The 22280-nt window shown below is 42.3% G+C and overlaps 2 protein-coding genes across 3 annotated transcripts; both read right to left on the minus strand.

Annotated features, from left to right (window-relative positions):
• Positions 1–275: 275 nt before the first annotated feature.
• On the minus strand, positions 276–13817 carry LOC135485596 (serine-rich adhesin for platelets-like). Of its 2 annotated transcripts, XM_064767796.1 has the most exons (5): positions 11335–13817; positions 3596–3627; positions 2305–2472; positions 1953–1974; positions 1454–1540 (listed from the first exon to the last, which is right to left on the minus strand). In XM_064767796.1, exons 1-4 carry the CDS (start codon positions 12512–12514, stop codon positions 1954–1956), a joined length of 1401 nt encoding a protein of 466 aa, XP_064623866.1. In that variant the 5' UTR covers positions 12515–13817; the 3' UTR covers positions 1454–1540; position 1953. The 2 variants fall into 2 exon arrangements, with proteins under 2 accessions (XP_064623864.1, XP_064623866.1); XM_064767794.1 differs by lacking the exon at positions 1953–1974 and having other exon boundaries at positions 276–1540.
• A 3904-nt stretch (positions 13818–17721) lies between these two features.
• Positions 17722–21513, minus strand: LOC135484622 (TATA-binding protein-associated factor 2N-like). Its single transcript, XM_064766256.1, has 8 exons — positions 21333–21513; positions 20931–20975; positions 20162–20277; positions 19496–19662; positions 19364–19391; positions 19083–19128; positions 18596–18766; positions 17722–18191 (listed from the first exon to the last, which is right to left on the minus strand). Exons 1-8 carry the CDS (start codon positions 21334–21336, stop codon positions 17722–17724), a joined length of 1047 nt encoding a protein of 348 aa, XP_064622326.1. The 5' UTR covers positions 21337–21513.
• Positions 21514–22280: the final 767 nt, after the last annotated feature.

Raw genomic sequence — 22280 nt, forward strand, 5'->3', positions numbered from 1 at the left:
TTGAATCAGGCTGAATGTAGGTAATGCACAAGGGTCAATTCGCGCGATCACCAGAAATGTATGAGCTCCGTCAGGGAGGTTGGAGGGTAGAACAAACGATCGTACAAACATGTACTTCAAATGTAGTAATAATGATGCCAATACCCTTTCAGAAATATCAAAGCAAATAATGGGACAGTTAAGCAACAGTTAACGCGGACGTTAATAAGAACACGGAATTTTGCAGATAGTATTCGTAAATTAAGCTGAACGGCAATCTTCGATATGTGGGGCTATTTATTTATTTGGAAGACTTTGGCAAGTAATAATAACAACAGAACAATTAGGCCCAGCAAGGCATTTAAAATTTACCCACGGTAAGTTACAACACAAAAGAGTTGGTCAGTTGCAAAGGTTACCTACAAATGTAATCCTGACGCTGTAATTCAAATCAAACCATTACTCTGGCTGAACAGAAAGTAGGTGGTCATTCCTGCCTGTCAAGATAGGTTCAAGAGAAATAACACAATCTACTTTCTGATCGATGTTTGGCACAGAGTGATGACTGGAATTGAGAGCTTACACTGTTGATTTTACACGAAGTTAGTTTGTAAAATGGTTTATGCAGTTTGTCGACTATGAAGCGGCGATATTCCAGCCCGAGAAAGACCAATCAAGTCCAACATGATACCACCACAAGCTCCAAACTGCTCTCGGCTTACTGCTTACGTAAACCAAGCTTCGTGGGGTGACATGGCGGTTATTAAAGTGGTAGTCATCAGAACAGCACCCTCTCATGTCTTGGCTACATTAGACACAAAGAACACGCATTTATAGCTATTTCACGATTTGAAAGATAATTATAACATCGAGATGAAGCTAAGGCAAAAATCATGCTAGCCACATCTATTCACGTTCATTATTGCATAGTTGAACCTGTGACCAACTACATGTATCTCGAATGGCATTGCCAGCGCTGTCTACTTTTTAGTATAAATTCAAATTTCCCTGTCCAACCAGAAACAAGCAATCACCCTATGGAATGAGGATACCATAAGGAGCATTCAATCTATCATAAAGATTGAAAAATTCACCAGGCGCTAAAATGCATGTTGGTGACCTCTCCTTTTTTGTCAAGAAAGGGACAATAAACATTGTTAAAACCCTTGAAGACACTGATCCTGGTTCTGACCAGGGACATGTCATTCTGAAATCGTTGATATCTCAGTTCTACTACGTTTCAATGCGAAATGCAACGTGCTTCAATTGATAGCTCTACGGTTTTTCCGTGACTATGATTAACGATTAACCAATGAGCGAAGACCGAAGAAGATTATAACCTCGACTGCCTTTACATGTATGTATTCTCAGCCTGTACGCCTAACACCGTATTGAGCCAACCACTGGCATAGGCGACACTCCTTTGTCAACGACGAGTTCACCCAGTCCACGAGGTGACCCACCCAATCCCGATTCTTGACCTCTTTATTACCATCTAAAACTCGTCATCGGAGCTGTCAGCTAGTAACATCACGTGATCTGTTGTTGCTGTTTCTTGTGGCTGAAATAAAGAGCATAGGCTGTGGTCATGACAACAGACTCAATCAGTTCAGGATTTTGTAAAAGAATGAAGAACTTAGACAGTTCGGTTGTCGCTTTTGCAATTGTAACTAATCTTCATTTACAACAGATCCAAATGCCTTCAGTTGCAATTTGTGGTTGTCATTGTTAGCGCATATCTGTCGGTAATTTAGAAGCCACAACTTTCTATTTCCTTTCATTTCTGAGAGGTCAGAGGTTATCCCTATGCTTTGGTTGTAAGTCATAGTCCTTATTGGTGGTCTCTTCGAAGGATTTTCAAGGGAGCTATGGATACGGTTTTTTTCGGTAATGTCGATCGCTACGACAAAGTTAAATGTTATGTAGGTTATTACAGGCATGCAGTACCATGCTAAGTAATTTCAAACACAGACCTCACACCATTTGTTCATATGGCTGGAATGAATATTTGAAAGGTAAAAAGTGATTGGTGCTTGAATGATGTTTTGCAGCAGCCATTTCAGTCAAAAAATAGATTGCATGGCCGGCTCAGAAGATCAATCGTTATTCCAAACGAAGTTATCCTAAAAGAATACTATACACGTGCTTGAAATATCGACGAAGTTCTGTATTTGTTTCTATTTCCTTTATCCACAATTTGACAAGTAATGATCAGACTGAAGTGGCAGAAAGAAACATTGTCGATTCTCGTATTTGGCGCTCAACTCTTCTCACATGTATATTAGCAGTGATGAAATTGTGCTAAAAAGAGAACATTTGTATTACCATTTGAACCTCCATCCGGCCCATGTTCCGACTTGGCCGCCTCTGTACGTTCCTTCCCGAGGCATCTTTGGAGCATGTCCGCAGAAGGTAGAAGAGGGAGACAATTAGCAGCGCCCCGGATATACCAACACCAATCGGAACCAGAACGTTCATCATGTAATGCTCATCCTGCAGGAAAAAGTTATATCAGTCAAAAAAGAGGTTCCGCGATGCACCGAGTTGAGTAACCGACTGCCTCCATGATTTCCTCGTGTTAACTCTACAAACAAGCGATGTCAAACATGAGGACAAATCATCATTAACTCTATTTGAGCACTACAATTGGACGTTTAGGAATGTACATCATGGCAGTTTACAGCGTTCAACCAGTTGAAGTCGTAGTCGACCCCGAGGAGGACCTCTAGAAATGCAGAAATACCAGTCATCTAGCAGCAAGGGGAGTTTCGCGAGAGATTTTCTCTAATCATACACTTTTCCTCTGACGGCAGAAGGGTCAGGCTTCTGAGGAAGAAATCATTCTTATAGAAACGGTATATTTGACAATTTGGCAATTTGGCAATTTGGCAAATGTAGATCTTAGCTGACAGGTCCATTACGAACGAGTCTATTGAGTTTCACCTCTATCGTCACTTTTGATGAGTGATTACAAAACCTAGGGACGGGACTTAATCAATTATATCCACGGGGCACCTGTCATGGCATCGGATGACGAATGGTTACAGTGATGTAATATCTCGGGTACAAATTAATTGATAGAGAAAGATGTCACGTCTGATATTGAAGTTAATGAATATATGGCGTAGTAAGTAGTGACAGCGATGGAAACGATGTGTTGTTTGTTTTCCAGGAATTCGACTCAGGGGAGCACTGCAGCGGGAACGGCACGACATTTTTGGTTCCGCTTTATAGCTATAAGCAAATCTTGGAGCACACGGAGAGGTAGTAGTAGAGCTAGGAGCACAGAGGTAAATGTCGGTGCAAGATCATGTAACAGAGGCGTTTTAAATCCTTCATAAATCGAAAAACAAACTTTGAGTGACGGAAGCGCGAATAAGCTAGGAATTTCTGGTAATACATGTGCCTATACGCAATAAGATAACAAAAATGCTCATTCGCGCAAGTTTTGCAGAGAGTCTTGCGCCGAAACTCCTCACAAACTGCTCATGACAGTACCAGCCTATCTTCACTCAGCGTGTTACGCCACATAACAAGCACAACGCCTTTTTTCCATTGCAATAATTTTGGCGTTGATGCATGGCGTAAAACGTTGATTTAAAGGCTTCCAACCTACCTTCCACTGAAATCCTGCCAATTGGGATTCCTCTGGAAATATACAAAAAAGAGAATACATTATAGGCTAATTGGCCGGTTCTATTTGGCAAGCCGCTCGCCGAACAGGCATCTTTTTTGTCCTGTTTGGAGAGCCGCTTGCCAAACAGCACTAAAAAGCCACCCTGTACGGCCAGCCAGGCTTGCCAAACAGGTAAAAAATCTACCCTGTTTGGCGAGCTGGAGACTTTACAACACATTAGCCAGAGAGTTCGGCTCTCCATTCAGGACAAGAAAAAGTCGCTGTTTGGTAAGCCGGGCTTGCCAAATAGTCACTTCCTACATTTATAATCATTCAGTTACGCGTGCAATACGGAGTGAACGTCAACTATTCAGGATTTTCGACAGCAGGGTTTGTATAAATATTTCCGGTGTAATCATCCAATAAGAAGTCCTAGGTTCTGCATCTGCGGGGCCGCAACCAATTCAACAAGTAGGCGGAGATCTTGTTTCAGATGTTTTCAGATTTTTTTACAAAAATATTTTTATACGATCCCTTGTGAACTATTGCACCGTCTTAGAACAGTGACGGTATTCTCAGACGACTGCCATGGTTGTAGCCTACAAGTCGCTCCACTCTCTTGTCCATCAATCATGTTGATCTATTCTCTTCCCTACGGAAGGCTCATCTATTACAACATGCATCACGTTATGACAGTGTGGTGCATTATCATGTCAATTTGGGGAAGCTTATCTTGTTCGATCTCTTCAGCCTCTAATGGTTTTTTACGCTCAATAACGGTGAGTAATCGATACAAAATTGCCGGGGGGGGGGGGGGTGTTAGAAACGCCGAAAATCGTGTGGTTTTACACGTGTTGGAATAGTACTGATGAAAGGTTTTCACTGACAGTGAAAGGCAGTTTTCACAGGCCGGTTATAATTGCCAAGCCAATAGCTTACTTTGAAATTATTTCAATGCTTGCTCCAGGGTTCGTGCCTTAATAGGGTCTGATTCCATGCTACATTATCGGGAAGCTAGCGGGAATCGGAGAAATCTTCGCCGAATAGTATAGACTTTCGCCCTTCGTCGTTCGTAAGGGTTGCGAAAATTAGCCATTCGTTCCGTCTTCATTGTATCCGCACTCAACAGGTGCATGAAATACATCAACCAATTCCGATTCTTGTCAGCAAAATGCTATCATTACAAACAAGCTGATCCTTATTTTAATGACTGCGTACGTGCCGTCGAGATCTATAATGACATGATTACCTTGTGACAGCTCTTGATTAGGAAACTTCACGATCGTGTGCGATGGTAACGAGGCAAATTTCGCAAGCCTTTTAAAGAGCTACGAACGACGAAGTACGAAATTTTCAAATGTATTTTCTCGACGATTTGGAATTCCCCCCGCTCCTCCTACACTGTACGTATTAAAGATGATATACGAGTGTCAACATCAACCGAAACTTAGCCAATATCGCCTATCGCTGCAGTATGCTCCAGAAAAGAACTGCCCTTACCACGGGAAATAAATGGAGTTGCCTGACTCCTATCTCACGTAGTCCTATGCCTTCGTCAGGTGACGTGTTGAAAGATTCACTGTTATGATAGTGGATATAGAACTGCACGCACTATTAGTTGTATCAGGCTTGAGTATGACCTGCGATACATTGTATCAACATTTATACTGTAGTGAGGCACGTATGACAACAAGAAGATAAATGCGAAATGGTTAGTGTTGGTTCTACGTCCATATGTGCTGATAGAGCGTTGATAGCAGCCGACTTTCCGGCCGTGAACATCAGTCCCAAAGTCTCCTCCATTCGTTAAGGATGGTTATAGGCAAAACGCCGGCAGGTCGGCATAGTTGATAAAGGAACTGTACCACTCCAACCAACACTCCCTCGAAAAGGTCGAAATTATGTGGAAGTTACGGCTACTGAGGTCAATTTTGCCAACAAACAATGCTGGGACTTGATTAGACGTTTTCAGTCGAACATAAGGGTATGTATCCAAGAGCTAGTATAGTCGCGAGACCTGTCAAAGACTGTTGAGACAGCTTGCTGTAATATAAAGAGAATCGATAGCCCTTTCATGTATAGGAGGTTGGTCAAAATGCCTTGGGAATTGCCTCTCATTGGGGGTATTGTAGACAGTTTAATGATTAAATGAGTGGTGTTTGAACAGCAAAGGGGCAGAAGAGGCAGTTCGATATTCGATTGATGACTCTAATTCGAGTATTGAAATTTGAGAAAACTTCTATCAGGAAATAGATACTGAGACAATTTGCCTCACAATAACAAGGATCGACGACACTCGTGCTCAAAGGTTACTCTCTGTCCAAGCGATTGTAACATTTTATTCTTCCACATGTTTCTGCTTCAACACGCAGTGCTCTTCCCTGAGAAGAAATGTACAAAACGATGAATATCATTACCTCTTTGGTACTATTCGTTGAGCTTATCATCGGTATGAGCATCTTGACAGCCAAGGGTTTTGCATCGTATCAAGCTATACCCCGGTTACGTTTAAAGGGAGTAAGACCATGAGGTTCAGGATGCGGTATCAGAGACGCAAATTGTCTCAGTACATGTATATATCTATGTGGTTTCAGTTCGAGCGGTATTGTACTTAAGATGTTCTAGGCTGTATCCATTGATTCTTTCATTAATAACAGTATTCATTCATTGTCTTATACATGTAATGTGTAGGTTATACATGCCTCCGCGTGGTCACATCTGTTCGAGCCAATTGAGGAGTGCTTGATAATCCGCTACACGTATGTCGCCTTCAATATAATGGTGTTGGAATATCATGAATAGGCTCCACGCAGCTGGGACCAACAGAAAATCTTTAAACACCATTCCTAAAGACGACTGTCATGATAGTAGATTATTGGGTTTATGTACCGATGACAGCCCTTTTTTGAAAGGAGAAAAAAACCCAAATACGTACATTATCTTTGAGAGTAAATTATTAATATATATAGCTTACATGTTAACTGAATACTAAGCGCTTGTAACAGAACCGTCAAAGATGTTTTGCGGTGATCAAAATGGATTTCTAAATGGGCTATAATTGTACTTGGGCTGTACACGCCTAATACCGGTACATTACTCTAAATGATTTATTCAACGTGCCTTTGAAGTCGGGTGTCCCCAGTCATGAACGCAAATGGAATTAGTTTTTTTCAAAAAGAGGAATTGTTGACGATTGTGCATTAAAACCCAATTCACCGCGTTCGTTCCTCTAATGTGTCAACCCGAGTGGAAGCAACAAGTTGGTCCGTCCCGCGGGAATATCATGTGATATTTTTCCAGCTCGATATCTCCTGACTGCGCATACTGATGGTGTGGGTGCAGCTTAGTGAGGAGAGCGTTAGCCAGTCCATCAGAGCCAACATTTAGGACAAAGTGCTTTTTGCTATACGTACGTGTATATGTACGTGAATGAAATGAAACCGCTCAAACTGATGTCCCGGCCCGATTCACATTTCCTGTTTTGGACAAATATTCTGGACGATGGATTGACGATAGGCATGCAGCGGTATGAATCGGTATGCATCGGTATATGCATGACGACCGATGTCGGTATGAGGCGGGACCTAATGTCCGTACAAAAGAACCTGTTGAGCTTAGACCACCGCTCACCCTGCAAATGGCCCGCCCATAAGTAACCACGTAATAAGCAGACGATACGGCGCGAAGGAAGCTTTATGATCAACAAGGGATCGACCAATCCATGCAGTAAACGCCACTTTATGGAGATTGGCTGCCCACCGTCGATTTACGGCGGCGCCAAGTTGTTTCTTACGTATACACGTACACGCGTACCATACATCAGTAATGGTGATTAGCCAAAAAGAGACACGACAACCTGCCTGGTAAAACCACGCGTCTCCCTGCCAGATCTCGTGACATTAGAGTGGTCGATCGCTGGATGGTTACGAGGCTGTGCCATATATTCTCAACACTGAGTTTATTCTTTTCCGGAAACAAAAATCAACAAGAACTATAAGACGTTACCTAAATCACCTTGTTATTGACCAATTTATGACGTCAACACCTGAGTTGCAGAGCATATATCACTTTTGATTGGAGATTTTACGAGAAGTCTCGCCAAATACAGCTTTGGGAATGACGAATGTTACCGGAAGGCCTCTGTTGACTGCCTAAATTATTGGACGTTCATTGTAACAGAAGTTGTACGAGAGGTTCCTTAAGGTGATCGCGAGACTGCGAATTGCCCGAGGGAGCTCTCGTTCAACTACCTGTCATTTTTTGCAAAGGCATGCCATGCCTACCCGGTCCTAAATTTCTGTCCAACACCCTGCACTAATGACCGAGAGCGAGGGGAGAAGAATACGACTGACACTGGTATTCGAGGATGATGCATATACCATGCCCACGAAGCTAATCGGCGGAAACCCCGCGTAATTCCCGGTGGTGGATGAAGCCGCGCGGAAATCTATAATATAGCTTTCCGCAGAGGTTTCGGCTAGTTTACATTTTCCGCTATGTTACCATATGCAGCTGTAATATACTGACATACCGAGGATATGGTAATATATATGAAAATAAAAGCGTCAGAGCGTATATAAAGCCGTCAGGGCAATGGAAATTGACTTAATGATTTTTTTTCATCCGTCATTTCTGGATAATCATATTCTAGTTCAAACTGGTACTGTACGTTGAAAAAGAATGTCAGACTAGAGTCCGCGTAATAAGTCCAGGTTTCGTTCGAACAACCTGGGATCGCTACAGCGATTAATCCACCACCCCACTTCCGCAATCTGTTTTCCGAAAGCTGAAATTCCAGCGGCTATTCCTGAATAAATCATGCCAGATATAACAACCAGAGACAAGGAGATAACGTGCAACACTAGACGACTGTGGACGTTGATGTTATTCGACGTCTGAGCAATGAAGCGGTCAGCAGTCAGAATCCATTTGAATACGAGGATGTTGTGGAATATGAACAGGCTACGACAGAACTGACGGTCGAAAAACGGTTAGTTGCTGGTGTTTTTTCAGTCGGCCAAAGCTTTAACATTTTAATGCCATCTGTCTAAATACAAGCATCTCACCTGAACCGCAAGAAGATGTCAGAAAGGCTTCTGAAATTCCCGGATGAAAAATTGGCAATCCTTTTAAAAACATGCATGCAAGTTATGAGTGTTGGGCCTTTACAATGCTGAGTGAGTCCACGAAGCTTTTCTCTCAGTCAGAAACTGTGAGGCTATACTATAGTTATAAACCAAACTTCAGATTCAGATTCACAGGATGTATCAGAGAAGCCATCTTGGATTCTGAGACGTTTCCGGTGTAATTCATTCATGCTCGTTAACAAGTATCTGATAATGTAGGCCTTCTATCGTTCTCTTCGTCGTACTTGTCGTCACCATCATCAATACAACTTGGCCTGTTGTTCGATCCTCTCTTCGCAAACATTGGACAAAATGAGAATATCATTCCACTTACAGTTATAACCCAATCAATAGGTTTACATATTCCTCCTCGGGATGAGCTAAACTTAGCATTGCCGCCCAACGAGACACCGAATCGATGGAAGTCTTGACAAAATGTTCAAACATAAACAAGAGGCAGACACCGATATGGAAAGGAAACGTCAATAATAAACGGTTGATTCGGGATACAATTTCGTCTTCTACAGGAACAACCCATTATACATGGCTCGTACGATTAACCCTTTGTAAGGATCCCATATGCTACGGGCCGTGGTTGGCCGTCACCGTTTGAGAAACCTACTTATCAAAGGTGTACAGGTACATGTACTTGTCAGGCTTCAGCAAACGTTGGCGGGCGTTTGGGAAAAAACTTATTTTGCTGGAAACTCTCTCGCTGCTGTATGTACATTGTAATCTTAAGTGAGCAATTGCATATTTATTTATCTTATAACTAAAAACTCAAGCTCCTAATCCAGTCTTTTTTTAACCGATAAAAGTGACCCCAGGTTCTCTCACTTCACTTCTGACTCCCTCGGGTCGAATGACAAGGAAAGCTTTCATGAGGGTGTTGGTGTGCTGGGGAGCTCGATCTGACTGAATCGTCAATTCTCTGACTTGCCCCTGGGGTTGCTGGCGGCGTTGACACTGATATGATATATAATGTCATAATAAAGTTAGTCTTGTCCGATAAACCTATTAATTAGATCCAGAGTGGCAGGATCCTTCCGGAAGGGACCGCATGGAGGCCGATAGTCGGGTGCGAGTTCATTATCGGGTTCGGCCAGACCACGTCCAGTTAGGCTATATTCAAGCCCCGTAATACCATTTCTATGAAGGATTCCAAAGCTACTGACTAACACAAAACATAGTGTGAGCAAGACCAGCTAAAAGGCCAACCGTTGGCACAATCTGAACGAGACAGCTATCTGCCACTGTCAGCAAACAAGGGAGTTGGAGACAGACGATGTGAAGAAACCATGGGCTCGTGGATGGCGGAGAAGCATGTTAATGAGCGTATCGGCGTTGATCTTTAATTTCAACAGCCCTTGCAGTAATTTAATTCACCATGCTTCACCGTGTCAGGTTGCAATTTCATTATCGTGCAATAAATGACAATTAGCAAACCCACGATCCCTGATAAATGTTGTAAAAATGTTGTAAAAATTTGGCTTAATTGCATTGAAATTGGTTCTTGATTGCATGCACTTCTTTCGTTAATTATTCCATACCAGTTCGGATGTTTAAAAAAAGAAAGCTAAAGATTTAAGTAGACATGTTTTGTTGAAGAGCTGATGTTGATCCTCAATACGCTTATCGATCTCATCGACGGATACATTTAAAGCGCTTTAATGTCAAACTTAACCCGTGCTCTTTCAAACATTTGACAATCTCACACACCGCGGCATGTTTATTGCACAAGGTATGATTTACGGGGTTTTAAATTCATATGATCGATGCTCTTACGGATAATTCCTATTTGCTCTTAAAGCGCCTCATGTGATGCCTTCGAACGAACATACGGCATTAGGAGGAGCGTCAAATGAAAAAGCAAAACGCATAGCGTTACCAATATTTTTATGTGGATACAGTGAATACGTTTTGGTGTGTAACTGACCAATCAAGTTTATAGATAGAGCTTTCTCTTTTTACCTTTCCCCTAAAGACCAATAAACGAACAGCCAGTCGAGCCACCCTATCAAGGCATTACATCACTAAGGCAGGATGGCATTTTTTCTCCATCAAAAAGGAAGAAATTTGATACTTGATGTAACGATGCTGTGCAAACAAGACGTCACGTAAAAAGCTTGTGATGCTGTAAAAAGAGAGCTTTGCAAATCAGGAGTAAATTGGCCATCTCCATCTATCAAAGAGCATGCGCTCTGCGGCTGCTTGTTTCCCCGGGGAAGTCGAAGATGTCGCGCTTTGAAGATCGAAAAAAAACTGAAGCCTTCCATCGCTTTATTTTTTTTTGTTCTGCGTCTGGTATGGCTAGGGGGGGGGGGGGGGCTATGGCCAATCATACGATCTTTCCATCTTTAACACTTTCCTACAGGCGATAGGACGTCTCCCTATGATTGGACAACACAACCGGAAGTCTCATCAAATTCTGCGGCTTCCGGTTATCTCTGCTGAAAATCTGGCATGATCAGCACAACCAGATAAAAGGGCAACCTAACCACTACGGCCCAGGTGACCACTGGAGCAAAATGAGAAGAAAATGCTTCGAAAGGGCGTCGAAACATTTTGAACACCGTAAATTGGATTTTCAAAGCATTATTACCGGAAACGTACCTGTTTTTGTCTTGCCATGGAGCTCTGCCTTACTCTCATGGTCTCCGTACGAGACGACATGAGTCTCATCCAGGACCTCGTTCTCCTCTCGCCCGCCCTTCTTCCGGTGCTTCTTACTCCAATCTTGGAAGATCTTATAAACGTTTAACTTCTCCAAACCGTCACTGTTGTCATCCTCTGCTTTCTTATCAATTTCATTCGGTAATGTTGTTGTTGTTGTTGTTGTTGTTGTTGTTGTTGTTGTTGTTGACGTTGTTGTTGTTGTTGGTTCTTTTTCATTAGTGTCAACATCTTGCCCAGAAATGTTATCACTTTTCTGCTCTGCATCGTCAGTGGAACTGCCGAATTCAGGAGACGCTGATGTGAAGTTATAATTTGAAGTACTGACATTTACTTTTGTCTCTTCATGTGACTCTTCATCCTTGAAATTATTTTTGTCTTTTATTTTATGTTCGACTGCAGTTTCTGTAAAATTTGTGTGTGTGATATTTTCAGAGTTCACCGGTGCTGTGGATGGAGGTATGGGTGATGTTTGTGCACTAAATGAAGTATTTTCCTTCTTGGTTGCTGCGTAGCCATCTTCGTTCAGTGCAGAAGAAGCGAGGCTCGTATTGTGAGCAGACGACGATGGCTTTTTCGACTGCTCGGCTTTGGTGATATTATGCAAATTAAATGATTTTAAAGGCATGTGACGGATAATTTCCATATCTTTATCAGAGATATTGAATTCTGTTTGGAATAGACACAGTTGTTCAACAGTAGAACACCTATCAGCCACACCACCTCCCCAATCACTGAAATACTTAACACAAAGAAACTTTAACGCCATGAAATTACGCGAATCATTTGAGGTAGAGTTAAAACAATTAGACATGGAATTATTTTCATGATGGTAATCCGGTATTTTATCCTCTGTTAAAGCAATATGTTCTTCCGTGTTTTCAGCAGACGTACCATTAGCATCGTCTGTTGTAATCCTCTCAGAATATCGTGTGGAATTCCCAACAGAGGTTCCATTACCATTGCTTTGTTCATATCCATATGTACCCGACGTCTGCGGCAGTTCCTGACACCCAAGGAACTGCAGATGTAAATACAGACACAAAATAAACACCCAAGCCAGCCACGATTGTTGCATCTCAATTACTTGGAGCGACACCATTATTGCAAAGCGTTTCATCCCAAGAAAATCCTTAACTCGGCTCTATCTTCTTTCTTGATCAAAATATTAACCGGTTATAAAAAGTTGCGGCGACAATCTTGTCTTATTCCAAGACCAATTTCTTTAATTTACCGTTCGAATAGAATTTTTTTCTCATGGTTTCAGAATCTCCTAAATCCATATGAGTACCGTACAAGAAGTATGTACACACCATTCAAACCTACATGAGGATCACAAATTCAAATCATTGATTAACACACCCCAGAATTCGTAAACATAAGAGATGGGAACAGTGTCGTCTGCACCAGTTATGTCGTCTGCTAAAAGACAAAGATAGCGTTGAGTCCTATTTCACGCCTTGAAAGCTTGTAGCTCACAAGGGAATGACAATGAAAAGATGAACTTATCCTGAAATATGTAAACACAATGGAAGACAATGTCGTCTGCAGATGTATATTACTTTTCGTAAGCACTAAAGATAATATCTATCACATAGTGGCTGTCAAAGACTATAAACTGCGAAATATTATCATGAACTTCAGCAATAGATGTTCTCGAAATTGGCATACAGAAGTGTTGTCCTCACAAAGGAAAACCGATGTACTTATGTCATGTATCACTCCATGGATCTTTTGTCTCGTTTTAATACTACCCTCAGTTCGAATGCGTATATCACAATCTAGAGACAACAATCAAGCTATAGAGGAACACTTCCTGAATCTTGTAAACAGAACGGAAGGACACTGCTGTCTGCTCTCCTGCGTCACATTAGTGTCGTCTGCTGCTCGAGTTGCTTTGAGTTACATGAATCCATTCGCTCCTTCGCCGCTTTGAGTAAGTAGATCCCGTGAACGAGACCTGGATGATGAATGCGTTTGACTCAGCTGCTGAAGAAGCAACGTCTAACTAGCTTCCTTAGGGAACTGCCGTGAGATTGGTAGCTGAGGTCAATAATCCACCAAAAACAAGTTGTAGTGTCAAGAATGGTTTGTATTCCTTACGTCGGACTGAGGATATGGCTTTGGAAGCACAATGAGGCAGATTCGTATATTGTAGAACGGAACGTTGGATACCCGCAAGGATAATGGTAACTAAGGCAACAATGACTTGCTGGAATTGTCTTCTTAGATTAAACGCGTCATCTATTGAAGATGCTTTTGGGATATGAAGTTACTCCTCGGAAAATACCATCATGCATGCAACATCAAGCATAAGCATCCACTAACTGTTCCAGCCTTTCGAATACATTGGTCATTGGCAACAAACTTCGGACATTATTGGCAACATATTGCCATGCGGCGCCATTCCTTCCGCCCACAGAGAGGCGTTGATTTCATTAATGTCCTGCTGGTACAACACCAGCATATGTCACTAACGCCCCAGACTTAGCATGCAATGACTCAACAACCGAATCATATACAACAGAATAAGGTCCGATCATAACACACATGGCGTCTTGGATCTGATAACCATTAATCGATCGACGAACGCAGCCAGGAACAATTCTTTAACTGCAGAGCAGATGTCACCAATAAAATCTATCCAAATAAAAAAATAGAGCCTACTTTGATGTTAACAGTTAGTCTCATTTGGCAATTGTCAGTATTGATTTAATTTCACTCGTTTCAGTGCAATACAAAACTGGTTCCGAGACAATGCAACAAAAAGAAGACGATAGTATCTCTAACCGGAAGGCCACGCCCACATTTGACATTATAGACTTTTCATGCTGATGAGCGTAGGTTGTTTTTACCGAAGACGCCGGTTTCAGTTACATTGAGCTTTAACGTTTTGAAAGACAATAAACACGGTACGATGTACAATCAAGAATGTGTATGTTGATTTTCAAAAAACAACAACAATGAACTTGGTCTACAAGCTTGCTTTTTTGGTTTGTTCTGCTGCTGGGGATAGAAACAATTTAGAACTTGCTTTGTGTTTTCCCCAATGAAACAGGTGGTTTTCTATCACATTGAAGAGTCAAAATGATGAGATATATGTCGCCACTACATGATTTCACGTCACGTTTCTCCACTATCGACCCGTACACCAGTCCATGGCGCGGTTTACGAGTTAATGGTTGTGGCAGAAACCATTAATTGCTGTTTTCGTTGCTGAGCAGAAACCACTTGAAAAATGAAAATTTCCCAGTTGGTTGCAGGGGGACTAGCACAAGCAAATTACGTCTTGTTACATTGTAATTGGTCCATGAGCAGAACATTACTGGTACTTTCAAAAGTGTATAAGCGTGCATTGGGAAGTTCGCCAGATGTCACGTTTCTCGGTCAGCGGCCAATAACCCACAAGTCGCTATCAGTAACTTTGCCGCGCAAACCACAAGTCCATATAGGTAATTTCTCCAAAGACTGGCTGATATGGAAGTCTGTAATATAAAGAAGAAATAACCTATTTTCCTACTGGTAAAATATGGTACCACGGAGTTGATACAGTCCCTGGTACTCCTCTATCTTCTCGAGCAGAAACGACCTAAAATGCAACATAACCTTCTAATCTATCTGCGGCACAACTTGTAGTAATTAAACTTTCATAAGATGAAAAGCCAAAATGATGAAATAGTGATGTTACTACCACAGGAACGAGAGCAGATGAGCTTGCAGAGTTACTAATGACCCGATTCCTGTCACGTTCCTGGCCTATCGATCCATGCCACTTCATGGCCTTATACGCGCGGTTGAAGTGATGCCAAAGCGCTATCATCTCGGTAACATTGGATGTATAGTTCCACGGGATGGATATCCGAGTTCCGAGAAAATTTCAATGGCCAATTAGGTAGAATATTCTACGTTCGTTATTTTCCGACTGGAAAATGTTTCGGCAGACAGGGATTTTTTTCGCTATCTGTTCTCCTGACTGCCATAAGATGGTGAATCCAGAGCGCCGTGGCCGAGTTGGAGACAAACGCCGGCGTTAATTACCTCAATCGATCGTTATCTCATGTTCATTGCGAGTTCATTTCTGACAACAAACAACGCGGTATCCAAATTGTCAAAATGCCACTTCGTTTTCAAATAAACGAACAACTGAACCTCTCTAAGGAGTAGAGGTATACGTGACGTAAGCATTCGGTTTCATCCGCCATATTGTGATGAACGGATCAGAAAAGCATCCAGAGCAAATGAAATCGATATCGTTATCAAGAAAAATTAAACTGCTTTGACCGAGAGCTTGGCTTTACCGATTTTAATTGCTTCCGTCGTTTTCGTATAGGATGATGTACATCTTTGAGAAATACCACAGAATCCTCAAGCTGTGGGCGATTGAATTTTTAATGTTGTGACTTGTAACCTTTCCAACGCTAATATCAAGCCGAGCGTCTGGAGTCGTACAGAGTATGGTTAAAAGAGGCGATATTGATGTCTAGCGCACGTTTGTGAAATGTACGTGCTCGGGTACTACTCAAGGGAAATGTAATATGGATTGTTATGGAAATTTTATGATATTCAACAGACATAAATTCCTCAGAAGCCCACAGGGATCACTGGAGTATTGGTTAAGGTGCCAAGCTCATAATATGTATGTTGTGGATTCAAGTCCCGCACCAAAAACTCATCCTAGATATCTTTGAGCAAGACACCTAACCTAGCATTTGCTTGTCGGTCTACACAGAAGTAGCGGCGGGTAAATTATTATTACACCTTATATTAAGAATGCCGCGGATAGACAGGCTGCGATTCTCTTGAGTGTTTTTTTAGCGATTTCGTTTCTGCTTATTTACCATCGCTGTTTAGCCGTTGATATCGCCAAGAAAATTCCAAAGCATGTCCCCAGTTCTACCGTCTTTGATTTCCGCAACGCAAAATTGCGGCATCTTTTCAACTTTCCTTGGAGAGACTTCTCTGTGCGAAGAAAAGATAGCCAAATAATCGAAACATGTTCGATGCATATTATTTCAGGAGTGCAGATGATGCTACAATATATGCTTCTAGAAAGTGAAAAATCCGACAGTCTTCGTGGCCAAGTCTCCTTTCAGTTCTTCCACAAACGCACTTCAAACACTGGGACCTCCTTTGACACCGCGGTTCATTGATTACCGGCCTGTGCTATTCCCATCCGGGACCCGGGGCTGTCAAAGAGACCGTCAATGACTGCTTGGACAAGGTCCATGGGGACTAGGCGGCTCTCAATCGATAAGTTTTACTTGAGCGACTAGATGAAAAACGACTTTCCTTCCCACTGGAGCAAGAGTTTCGTTGTTGGTACCATTAGAAATTGTGAGAAATGACGTATGAACATACCATACAGGGCATTCCCAAATGCTGCCCATTATAAATATTCCTATGAATCCGTAGCCTATAATTCTGTGGCAACCATTACGGTATAAACTTCAACCAACATTGCCAAGTTTAAGACGATCTACAACACATCAACCACGAAAGAAACCTTGCCACGCCGGGAAGACACATGCGTCGCCAGTTCACTAACATGACTAATGATGTCAGCCATAGTAAACATTGTTCCTTGCTCAAAGCAGATTAAAGTCTACTTTATCAAATGATGTCACATCAGCTTTATTTAAATAGCTTCATCTGAGGCACCCTGACGGAATAATGAGATAAATTGTCCCGTTGATAGGGAAAATGTTAAAGGTCAATGGTCTCTGGCCAACTCCGAACTAGGCAAGACTAGGCTAGGCTAGGCAAGGCTATGCAAGCGGCAACCCAACAAACCTTGCTGTGTGAAATACAAATTCGCTGAGGATATTTACCTGAGAGGACAATATAGTCCCCGGATCGATTTGATTGGATGAAATAAGTGGTGATCGGAACGCCACTTTCGGACTTGCGTCCACGATTCAGTCGTGGAAATAACCACGTTGCAAGATTATATCAATAGCTGGTTACCGGGAAAACAAGACCGAAGTAATTAATTCAAAATCATAATGTATTTATTCATCGAGATTTTTTTGAAATGAAAAAAGTAAAGAAGAAGAAAATACATAGTTGGCCAACTATGGTTAACTATAACCTTACATGATGCCAAATTTCTGAAGCAATGAATAAGTATCCAATTAATAGGAAATGCACGCAAGGAAAATAATCTTTCCTCCAATATATTCTTCAAGTTTTGGGCCTACCCTCCTTTGGTAAATGCTTTACAATGAGCCTCAATATTTGAGTCCAGGCTGAACATCAAAATCTAAATTCGGAGTCTTCGAATATTTAAAAATATATAAGATACTGTTGAACTCGACCCCAGAAAGGTGGTTAGTCTCCACCATCGTCTCCTCCACCATCGTCTCCTCCACCACAGTCGCCACCAAAATCACCCCCACCGAAATCCCCACCGTCGTAGCCCCCGCCCAAACCACCCTGATCGACATAGCCGCCCTGGTCTCCATAACCGCCTTGAACAAAGCCGCCCTGGTCGGCATAACCGCCTTGAACATAGCCGCCCTGGTCTGCATGACTGAGGCCTCCCTGATCAACTGTCTGCTGATAGTTATTAGGATCATATCCTCCGTAACCCGCCCCACTGGCATCGCCGCTAAATTCATTATTTTCTGTTATATTTGTTTCGTTGATATTCGTGTTCTCAATATTTGTCTCATTTATTTCGTAGTGGTCGTGTTCCCCCATGCCACCGTATCCATAATGACCAGAGTACCACCCAGGGCCACCCCAACCCCATCCCCATCCCCAACCCCAACCTGACAACCCAGCTCCTACAAGCATACCTGAAAAACAAAAGACAACAACTTTAATAATTTTGATATTGGACGTCAGCACTCCTAAAGCAGTGACGCAAAATGATAAAAGATTAACTTTTAGACATAAGTATATTTGCTTTAACGACTGCGTAGGAGTATAACTGATCCGTAGAATAAGTAGAACCATCTTTCTTCGTGAAACATCACGTTAGACAAGTAATCACCATCCTTGAGTACAGGGTCTGTTGTAATGCTCCTTCCGTCGCACGGTTATCACTGACTTTTTCATTAGCCTTTTTTGTCTACTCATGTATACCACTTTTCAAAGTGTAAATGTTTCATTTGGTAAACCCCATTTCTAATTTAGGGTGAACGTGAAAATATTGGATTGATGTGTCGATACTTCGAGGAAGAGGCTTATTAAAACCTACCAGTCGCAAGCCGATCTCCGCCACCACGACTACGACCACCGCTTCCCATAACCACGGTGGTGTTGCCACCGCCCGGCTGGCCTCGACATTGCTGCTGTGGATACCCGACTTGTTGTTGTCGTGGGTAGCCACCCTGTTGTTTTGGGTAGCTGCTCTGTTGCGGGGGACCACCTGCAAACGAATCAAGTCAAAGTATGGTCTTCTTCTTCAAGACACACCAGTTACATTTTTATGAAGGATTACTACGCTGGTTGACTATGCTAAGCAAAAAGGCATAAGGCTCGCGGCTCGCTTATAGATACCTGATAGAAGCTAAAGTACATGTATTACTCTTTGCCTCGAGAAAGGGAGAAACCAGGGCACATTATTGGCAACGACGACAGTAATGTTACCAGCACATCAACTGATCATGTTCGATCAAAACATGACTAAACCTTTATTTGGCGAATGAGAGATGTTCTCAAAACATGCTGGCCTGCAAACTTACCTGGAGGTCTCTGGAAGTTTTGGGGAGGGGCAGGAGGAGGTGGAAGCTGGAATGAAGATGAAATTATGCTACAAACATGAAAACCAAATAGAGATGCGATTGTGCTATCAACATGAAAACCGAAACTACAAAAATATATCGTTATTTGCAGTAGTTTGTGGCTTGTGGTCCATAGAAAGCATTCACAGAGATAGAAGGGATATTTTGTGAGATCGACGAGCAAAACGCAATACCCATGACGTACTCAGCTACCGTATTAAGTAGGGAAAAACAATACTTACAACTTTCATTATCGTATTCATCCATCCACTGCAAATGATAATAGAATCAAAATCTCAAATCAAACGATTGACCATCAACAAAAACAATATCTAATCATGATGATAATAGCGAGAAAAAAAAGAATGACTTACGCTAACTCTGTGTCATCCAGGAATATGAACCAGTGTAACTGCTTTGGATCTCTAGCGGCTGTTTGTGGAATGGCCAATAAATGCTTGACTTGGCCACCCGAAGGTAACGAAGGACGTTTGGGAATCGCCTGAGTAAATGGACCTATCGCCATGAAATTACAAACAGCCTGAAAGGTATGATCGACGAGTTGAAATCCAGCTGACAAGAACCCAATTTTGACTGATTCTGGCAACACAGTTATTGGCTCCGGCAGGCCCTTATAGTTGTGACAAACATGCACACTGTCAGGATTCAAACCACATTATAGACACCCCCCCTGGTCCTAAAACGGCACGAAAAAAACCCACCAATACGGTGCTTTTTTAATTTTCTTCATATCTAAATTTTTTTTTATAAGACCCCCTTTATGAAATTCTTGTGCACTGGCACTACAGCGCAATTATACCCGTGCGCACGCCGTATCGGTCAGGGGTTAATTTGATGGGGTTTTTTTCAGGGGGTCAGTCGTATAGTGTGCCTTTATGGGGAGGGGCCTCCTCCGGAACATTTTGAAATGTATAGCTGCTCTGAGATCATGCTATTTTAGGCCAATTTCGGTGCCGGTGACACGCCATCTCCGGGACATTGTTTTTTATAATTGCTAAGTTTCCCAATATCTTTCGTACCTTTAGTTTGATTGCTCCATTAGCTTTCCTGTCACCCTGGTCAGAGTACCAGACTAGCTCGCCATCTTGGTGAAGGACAAGAAACTGCTTTTTCCACCCGCTTGAGAAGACGCTCTCTAGAAGATGAAAGCAGATCGTTGTTATTGAGTGAACAGATTCGCTTTATTTTAAGCCGTAAAGACACCCGGTTGCATGGTAACGGGGGTTTAGGAAAGTGTAAGCTACACCCAGAGTTTAGACTCCCTGGGCAGCCCATTGCGTCATCCTAATTGCGTCGCCTTATGGTGAGGAAGAGGCTGGACCGCTGCGTCCGGAGTGTACTAAAGTTACCCTGCGTGGATAACATGTCGATTTTTTATCCAGCTCGGTCAAGTTTCCATCATATCCTTCGGCAATTTGATATCATTTGCTGTTGATTTGCTTCAGCTGTTCTTACGTTTATGGACGTCCTTCAAATTTCAATCACTGTATACGTACGCCCTTCTGCATGTTCTGCGGTATGCAAACAGCCCTTTGAAATTCGGTGTTGAAATTCACGGAAAAGCACGAATAATATATTGATTACCAATAACTTTTAGCGATGGTGGTGTAGGGAGTTTAACTAAGTACATGCATATTATCTACAGCTTTTCATTCCATTGCTTCAAGTTTGAATACGGGGATCACGTAGTTTCCCGCGGCGATCACGGCGTGGTGATATCGCTCAATCGGATGCATGCTTGTGGCCTAATGTATAAGGGCCAAATGTACCAAGTCCAATGAAACTTACTGACATATTTCCTGATGTAACCCTGTTTTATTGCCTTAGTCCGATCTGAAAGGAATATATGACATAATTAACCAAGGGCTCCATACTATCAGCAATGTGGTATGATGAAAAATGAACAATATTGTAGGTCAACATTGCAGCCTGATGTTGGTCAACATTGCAGCCTGATGTTGGGCCTATAAATTGTCCTAAGTCACACACCGATTATCTATGGGAGCAAAGTTTTAAACCAGCAACTTGCATGATGCACCTTGCTCGGGCCCGGCATCTGGGGTGCTTTGAACAAACTTCATTGGTTGCCCCAATGACATTTGAAGACAGAGGATGGGTAAAAAAAAAACATAAAAAGAATCGAAAAAGACAAATCTTTGCAATATTTAATTGCTGTATCGTGTACGTTACCCATGGCCGCTTGATTAGTGATAATCCTGTTTTGTTTTCCCGGGCTTGCGCTCTCTACCCCAAAATCAAATACAAGAGATCAATAGCCTCATACAGGCGTTAACGGAAATGTGGAGGTCGTATAAATTAACATCTGCCCATAGGTTTAAACGATATTTTATATACAAGGTATACTGCTTCATATCGGTATGTAAACCGCAATGCACCCTTAGAGTGGTATCTTGACCCTCAATGTATTTACATACCGCTGGAATTTCAGTATGTCCTTGACAAGGGGAGGTTTTCTGGCCTTGCAGACGAAATGAGGTCACATCTTGAATTGTCCATCTAGTCCAACCTCTTCACAAATTAGAACGTTCTGTGATGATTTCTGCACTGTTTGCTCTCTCTCGATCGTTTCAGAGCGGGCTGGCGAAGACAGTTTTGGCGAACTAGAAACGCACTGCAATCAACGTTCATCTTGCAGTCGAGTGGGCTGCATCTATGATGTGGGGGCGGGAGGGAGACGCATCAACAGCCCCGGTCACCATGAATGTAATGGCACAGGAACACACAGTTCAAAATACAGTAAAGTTTAGGGTTGACCATAGGCACCTCCATTTTGGCTAGACCTTGAAATCTTAAAGCAATTGTAACTCCTTCAAAATGAAGTGAATGCCAGTTTCAAAAAGGCTGGGATCGGAGTCTTTTCTCTGGAAAACGAAGAACGGACTCCCAGCCATGACATGGGCATCCACTTCGTTTTGAAAGAGTTCCAATTGCTTCATGGTACCTATGGTCAAACCTTAAAGGACCAGTGGAATTATTAAGGGCAATATTACCCAGCTGTCGGTTGCCCAGTCACCTCCTATTCTACATAAGTAGTTTCCATCAACAAATTGCACAAAAGAGGAAAAATTCAAAACGCGCTTTTCCCGAGTTAGCTCTCCACACATCGACTCTTTCCAC

The sequence above is a fragment of the Lineus longissimus genome, chromosome 3 (genome assembly GCF_910592395.1).
Source record: "Lineus longissimus chromosome 3, tnLinLong1.2, whole genome shotgun sequence".
Lineage (NCBI taxonomy): Eukaryota > Metazoa > Nemertea > Pilidiophora > Heteronemertea > Lineidae > Lineus > Lineus longissimus.

Excerpts from the sequence above, each read along its gene's own strand:
- LOC135484622 (XM_064766256.1), bottom strand. Across the intron at positions 19,129-19,363 it reads TGAATACGATAATGAAAGTT|CTTCCACCTCCTCCTGCCCC; the intron begins GTAAGTATTGTT and ends TCTTCATTCCAG. Across the intron at positions 18,767-19,082 it reads AAACTTCCAGAGACCTCCAG|GTGGTCCCCCGCAACAGAGC; the intron begins GTAAGTTTGCAG and ends ATTCGTTTGCAG.
- LOC135485596 (XM_064767794.1), bottom strand. The coding sequence starts at position 12,514 with ATGAAACGCTTTGCAATAATGGTGTCGCTCCAAGTAATTGAGATGCAA. Across the intron at positions 3,628-11,334 it reads CCATGGCAAGACAAAAACAG|AGGAATCCCAATTGGCAGGA; the intron begins GTACGTTTCCGG and ends GTATATTTCCAG. Across the intron at positions 2,473-3,595 it reads TGGCAGGATTTCAGTGGAAG|GATGAGCATTACATGATGAA; the intron begins GTAGGTTGGAAG and ends TTTTTCCTGCAG.